At 48.4% G+C, this 7110-nt stretch overlaps 1 protein-coding gene across 1 annotated transcript in view; it reads right to left on the reverse strand.

Annotated features, from left to right (window-relative positions):
- Positions 1 to 6792, reverse strand: part of DENND2D (DENN domain containing 2D) — a 17939-nt gene extending 11147 nt beyond the window's left edge. Inside the window, exons 1-4 of the mRNA XM_019513725.1 lie at positions 6787 to 6792; positions 5439 to 5660; positions 3031 to 3072; positions 2165 to 2255 (exon numbers count right to left, since the gene is read on the reverse strand). Coding sequence (XP_019369270.1) covers positions 2165 to 2255; positions 3031 to 3072; positions 5439 to 5660; positions 6787 to 6792 — 361 coding nt within the window. The remainder of the gene's footprint in view (positions 1 to 2164; positions 2256 to 3030; positions 3073 to 5438; positions 5661 to 6786) is intronic.
- Between the last annotated feature and the right edge of the window lie 318 nt (positions 6793 to 7110).

Raw genomic sequence — 7110 nt, forward strand, 5'->3', positions numbered from 1 at the left:
GGCTGCCCTCTCTAGTGATGGATTATTTCTCTCCTTGTCTTTGCAGTCCCTTCTGATGGTAACAATTATGAAGCAAAATATTTGTCTCTGAATTTGTTCAGAGCAAGACAGCTACAAGAACTGCTGGGTGATTTTCACAGTGGAGTATTACTCTGAAGTGACTCTATAAATCCCACATGTAGTCTCTCTCAGTTGCTTTAGTTCTATTATATACTTATTTTTGCAAAAAAATGACCCCTGGCCCCTCACAGATCTATCAAAAATAGCTCATGGGCCAGATCTGGTCCCCTGGGGCTTCTTGTGGGCAGAACTGTCCACCTCTGCAAGCCAGTTATGGCCCACAGAGCTTGCTACCATTGCTGCTGGAGTCCCTGCGACTGCAGTGTTAATCCCTGGAGCTGCTCTTTCAGCACAACTCCAGTTAATGCCACTCACCTTCCCCTACACACCGTGATTTCAGCAGAGGGTAGAAGTTACCCCTGGTGACTAAGATGGGCAGCAGGGGAAAAAGGAGGATGAGTGCCAACGGCATTGACTCCTTGGGCTCTGGACTCGCACCAAAACTGCAGCTCTGGCAGCCATGGGGATCAGCATTGCCACCACCACTCACTGACAGTCTGGCTCATAGGAAACCCCTGGTGTGGATTCGGCCTGTGGGGGCCAAAAAAGCTTTACATCCCAGCCTTAAACCATGCAGAATAAACTAACTTATGAGTTGCTGGGGTTTCTTATTATAGCATCACCCAGCCCTGCATGCTGAGCTTGGGATTGGACAGTAAGGCTGCACTGTTTCCATTTCACCCATCATCACCAGTCATTCATGAAGACTGGAAGTTTTGGAAGCCAGACCCATGGCCTTGTCTAAGAAGAAGATTTCCTTTCCCTCCCCCACCTCTTCCTTTCCTTCCTGGTTCTGGATTTGAAGGATCTGCATGTATCACATCTCTTGAGGATGTAAAAATTGCCCGAGGAATTTAAACAGTAGGTAAAGCTGTCTGAAACAGAAGTCACCCCTTCACAGAAAGGGCAGTGATGAAACCATGGAGACATTGGCAACACCAACACCAAAGGGGAAACAGGCTTTTTTGTCCTGCAACAGAGTGACTGAGACTCTCACATGTCAAAATGATAGGTAGGAGAGAACTAAATTAAACTGAACTAAAGCAAAAAGCAGGTCTGTAAAATGGTTGCTTCACATGGCGCAGCTAAATGAAGATCAACAGAAGATGAAGAAGACAAGGGCACCAGCCCCAACTCAAACTTGAGGTCTTCTGTCTTTGCTGCCAAGGCACTTGGGGAAGGACAAGGAAAAGAGTTATGAAGTCAACTAAAAAAGTTACAAGAAAAGGCAATAAGACAGAAGCTGTGCAGAGCTTTGAACAAGTTGTAGGCCACAAAGCAGACTGATGGAAGAAGCTGAAACTTGGCTGGATAGTTAAGAGGAACTCAGGAGCAGGAAGTTTGCCTTGGCCTCAGCTGGAGCACTTGTTTTGGATACTGCCATGATGCAAGTTCTCCCATCAAGGCTGTAGGGTGCAACACCCATAAGAACGTCTATGCGGACAATTACTCAAAGAACACAGCAAGCATCTCACCATCTGCAAAAAGACAACACTCCCAAAGGGAACACACACACCTCCAGGGGGCATCACAGTGAGCAACAGCAAGCTCGTGGGGTGAGCAGATGGGGAAGAACTGCAGACATACAGAGAAGTGTCTTGGGATCCTTGGTAATTCAGACCTGTCTTTTACAGTATCAGTGTAAAGGCATCTGAGGCAAATGCTCACTTGGTGCAAGCTGCCACAGCTCTACCTCCAATGACATTCAGCGGAGCTGTAGCAACGGAGGCCGCAGAAAATCCACCCACACACCACAAGCTGTAGGGAGCTTAATCCTCCCCCTTGAGAAGGGCGAGGCCCGCGTTGCCCCTGCTTGGGTCTAGGCATGTTGTTCCAGAGTCTTGGCTGATCTAGTCTGGGTACTTAGCTGTGCTCTCCAAATCAGCAGCTTGCTCTTAAAGGGTGCTTGGGACTGAAGTACACATAGCCTTAGAGAACTGCAGCTAGGAGGCAGTGCAAACTACAGGTCCCCGGGAAAAGTGCTTTGCCCAGAGCTCCAACAGTTGCTCTACGTGAACTCAAGACACAAGACTCCTCTGCTTACTCTGTACGTTGTTGTTGCTGTTGTGTCTATCCAAAGATGTCAGCATCTCACTCTGCAGCTTAGCAGGCAATACCTCCTCTTCATCCCCAACCTGAAACAAGAGTGTTGTTAAGTTACCCAGCTACTGCAAAGTGGGGCAACCTGGGACCACTAGTCTCTAAGGGCAGTGGGAACATAAGCACCACAGAGATAGGAGTCTTACTTGCTGAGTTTGTCTTCAAGACTAAACCATCCTGGGAATTAAAACCATCTCCTTGCCAAATCCTCTGAAACACACTCTACCACAGATCCAGGGCCAGGATCACTACCGTCTCTGTGGTGTTTATTAATCATCATTAGATGCCATCACCTATTCATTTTCATTCCAAAAGGTTATGGAGAGAGACCTTCCCCAGAGAATTTGGTACCTCTCTTTCTGATACCACCTCCCCTTTGCTATTCCTACCAATGCAACAACACCTGAGAAATCAATCTGCAATACACACCCACTGTTCTCTCCCTGGAGGGCAGTGCCCTGTGTGTCTTTAACACAGAAAACTATCATTACATGTCATCGTTTCATAGTCGGTAGAGGCTGGAAGGGACCTTACAGATCGTCAGGTCCAGCCCCCCCCCGAGCCTGGGCAGTTGATTAGTAAAAATTCAGGGAAGAGGCCTCTCCCTTAAGCCTGCAAAATGCAAATAATCACTGTCAGGTGGGGGCAGAGCTGTATGTTATACCCTGACCAGCCAGTAATAGGGCGTCTGCAGGGCCTTAAGAACATCTTTTTTAAAAGCCATGTAACAGCCTGAGAGGAAAACAAGTACGCTGCAGGCACCCGGGGCTGGGCAGCAGGGGCAGTGCTTCTGACATGAGGAACACCTACCGAGTTCAAGATCTTTCCTTCAACCAAGTTGACCAGCAGAACCTAAAAGTGACAGAGAGCATCCAGGGTTAGTGCAGCAAAGCCACTTGGAAGCAGACATTGTTCAAAAATCAATCCTATGTGCCCCAAGTTGCTTGGCCCACCTCCAAGCTGGGACTGCTGAGTAAGATCAAGGCAAAGGGGAAGTGCTTGATAAACAGCAGAGGCAGATCTGGAAAGGCAGCCCAAGTGCCTAACAAGGGACTTGCACAGAATGAAAGCCCCTAACAAAGAATCAGAAACTCCCATTCCAGCAGCCTCAAACCCCTTGGGCACATACGTTCATTTGGCAGCTGTGTATTTGACTGCAAGAATCCCAAGCTGCCTAAATGCAGGATTTTGTGCATGCCAGGATAGCAGCCAGGCATCTAACTCCCCAGGGGATCCAATCCAGCAGAGAACAGGCCTAGTACATACCACCAGCACTGAGTCCAACACAAAGAGCAGTCTCCATGGTCACAGTTATTCAAAAACACAGCAAAAAGCAGCAAAATGTGGTGATGGTACCTCCCCACTTCTGTATAACAGACTAGAAGCTAGGATGCTCCCCTGAGAAGTGGCTGAGCTGCATTCTAGGCTTCCCTTTACCTGTGGGGCTTCAAACTCCCACCTCCCAAGACAGTGCCCTAACCAGCAGAGCAGCCACCGGGTAAAGAGGGCACTCTCCATCCCACCCCCATGCAACAAGGTTCCAGTCCCTGGTCGAGACAGATCTTGCTTTTTGTTCAACAACCGTCTACTGCAAAGTGTATGAGTAGTCCTGGGAGCAGAAACCAGAACCAGTCACAGGTCTTCCAGGGTGAGTGGTCTAACCAAAGCTATATACAGGAGGGCACCATAGCCACTGCCACTGCCCTGTTACACTTGACCCTCACAAGAAGATGCTGGTCTTTGGCTCAAGTACTTTTGAAGGCATCTAACATATCTAAATCACACCAGAGAGGAACAGGGGTCCAGACATGCCCTGAAGCTCAGTGTTTCTACTGGTTCCCCACTCACTATGCAGATACTTGTGAATTGTTCTTCAGATGACCCTTCCTAGACCTACTTCCTTGAATCACCTTGCTAGAGCAAGATACCTAATTCTTAGGCACTGAGGCCAAAGATGGAGGTTTTCTAGGGATCTGGCCACCATTACCTTCCCCGCCCTTCCAAACTACCTGCCTGCTGAAGAAAGGCAGAACAGCCCGCACTACAGGAGCACATCCAGCCCAGAGGGAAGATGCCCCCATCTGATGTCTCTTGGGAGGCCTGTGTGACAGGAGTTCAGGAGTTTCCACCCCAATCCCACTGACTGCCCCAGAAACCACCCCACCCCCATCCCCACAGAGGGGAGAAGAGACTGTTAGGGCTTGGGATCCTGATGTCATGTATGATAGCTTTTCAAAAGTGCTCCCACCACAGCTACCAAGCCCCACAGGCTGCGAGAGGAGGGAGATTCAGGCTGATTCAGAATACAGGGCGAAGGGGAAGGGATGCCCCTTTGCTCCACAGAAGAGGATAGGGTCCCTGCCCATCTACAAGGAGTGATATCAGCACCCCATTAGCCTTACATAGCAGGTTGGGGGTCACCTTAGGACAGGGGTTGGCAACCTACAGCCTGCTAGCTGGATCCAGCCCGTGGTGCCATGAGGAATCAGTGGCCCTGCTACTGATCCCCCTCTCCCTCTGCAGCCCCCTCCATGCCCTCTCTTGCCCCACATGGCAGGCGCTGTTTACCATGAATACTGATTTTGCCCCTCCCTGGGGTCAGGGGTCAGTAATACATGGTAAGGTGACAGCAAGGGCACTTGGGCACTGCAGAGGAAGTCACTACACAGTGGAGTGGGGGCCCAGGTGACAGGGGAGGAAATGGTGGGGTGAGAGGGAAATCAGCAGCTCGCAGTACTGCCTGGGTCAGAAGCAGTGACCTGCAGCTCTAAAAGATTGATGGTGAGAAGATTTAGGTTAGACATCAGGAAGAACTTCTTTACGGGAAGGGTGGCCAGAATCTGGAACGGGTTTCCAAGGGAGGTGGTGCTCTCCCCTACCTTGGGGGTCTTTAAGAGGAGGCTGGACATGCACCTGGCTTTTTCCTGCCCAGGGCAGGGAGTCGAACTCGATGATCTGCTAAGGTCCCTTCTGACCCAAACATCTATGAATCTATAAGATTGCCAACCCGTGCCCTAGGAAACAGCTTGGCCCATTGCTGTTCCTTTCTGCAACGAATAAGTAGAAATAAGTTCTTTCTCCCCTGACACCAGAAAGCTGGTACAATCTCCGTCTTTCACTCAGAGGCCTGGAACAGTTATGGGGCATGAATGGGGAAACAGTTATCTTCACAGCCAGTTGCCAGCACAGCCAACACTCGATGCTGCACAAAGCGGTACCTCCTCCATAGGCTGATCCTGAACCTGCTGCAGGTGGTGTATCTGGACTCCGACCATGAAGGGAGTGGGGCAACACACAGTGTCGATCAAGCATTCAGGAACCACAGGGATGTAGGTGTGCGCCCAGGTGAAGGGGTAGAGCAGGGCCGCCACGGCATGGATGCACTGGGATAAGACACTGCAGAGCAAACAAAGGATCCAATTACAATACAGATGTGGCACCTTCAGGGATTACAGACCCACAGGTCAGCATACCAGCAGGTCAGTTCTACAGTGAGATTTCCAAGGAGTTTGTGCCCCATTTTTAAAAATGACTTAGTCCCATAGGAACCCAAGTCTCAGGGGCTCTCAAAGACACAGAGGACCCTAAGTCACTGGCACTGGGGGAAAAGTATTCCCCCAGTTCAAGTGGCCTAGTCTTATGAGCTCTCCCTGCCCCTCAACTCCTGGCAGCACTGCCAGCTGTTGACGTTTTATCGTGGCTTGCTCGATATTAGGTGTTTTTTAAACTCCCAGGTTCCTGGAATTAGTGATGATGACCGAACTTCAGCTTTCATTTTTGAAAAGGGTAAGTTTTTAGCGGTTATAGATATGGAGAAAAGATGGAAAAATGCCCCATTAAAGACTCAAACACTAGAAGGGAGAAAAAAGGGACTAGAAACTTTGTCTTAAAAAAAGTCATGGTTTTAGTCCATCTCATGATCCCGGGGCTTGAAAGCAAGGCTGTCAGCAGTGAGACACTACCAGTGCTCACAATGGCAGGGTGCCAACACTTTAACAGCAGCTCTAAGCTGACCTTTTTGGTAGCAAAAATTTGTCCCATTAGAAAACAATGATTCTGTTTCAGACACCTCCTCCCCTTAACACACACCATGAAAAAATGCTGAACAACCTATCTGCCTCACTTTGCATGGGAGTGGGAAACTTCCTATTCCTCTTTCCCAACCTCCCAGTTGCAGCACATTTGGGAGAGCCATAACTCTCATTCTAACATGAAACCTGAGCAGTGATTCAGCCGTGTAAAAGAAAACTAACATCCTAGATGCAGGAAACTTGGGATAGTCAAATATGCTGAGCCATTTACACAAACAAATTCAAAATCGCTGCTAAGGTTACACATCAACAATAACCTGCAGAGCTTTCCATCAGCAGATCTCAAAACACATCCTACAGGAGGTCAGTACCAGCTTCCCAATATTAGAGATAGGGAAAGTGGGGTGGGAAGGTGACTGGCCCAAGTTCTTACGAGAAGGAAGCAGGGATTCCTATTTGAAATCTCAAGGTTTATCAGTGGGCATATCTACAAGTTAATTAATGTGCTTTAGGTAATGTGCATTAAATCTAGTACCCCCATTGTGAGACACTAGAAAAATGTACATTACCTTATTTTTAATAAGCATTAGCTAAAGAGAATTTTTTTTGATATTTTAATGCACATTACATTAGGCTAAAGCACATTAAAGTGCACACATAGATGCTTTACACATTCTTGAGTCCTGTTTGCCCATTAGGCCACCCACTGCTAGAGTGCAATCTTGAAAAAGCTTCTGATTTATGTCAGCTGGTAATTGCAATTAAAGCCCAAAAGGGTGGACAATATCAGGGTAGAAAGGAATATGGAATTCCCCTCGACTCCTTATTTGTCCATTGCAAGGCTTCAGAGGGATAGTTT

Source organism: Gavialis gangeticus, unplaced genomic scaffold, assembly GCF_001723915.1.
Source record: "Gavialis gangeticus isolate Ggan-Ray unplaced genomic scaffold, GavGan_comp1, whole genome shotgun sequence".
NCBI classification, from domain to species: Eukaryota; Metazoa; Chordata; order Crocodylia; family Gavialidae; genus Gavialis; species Gavialis gangeticus.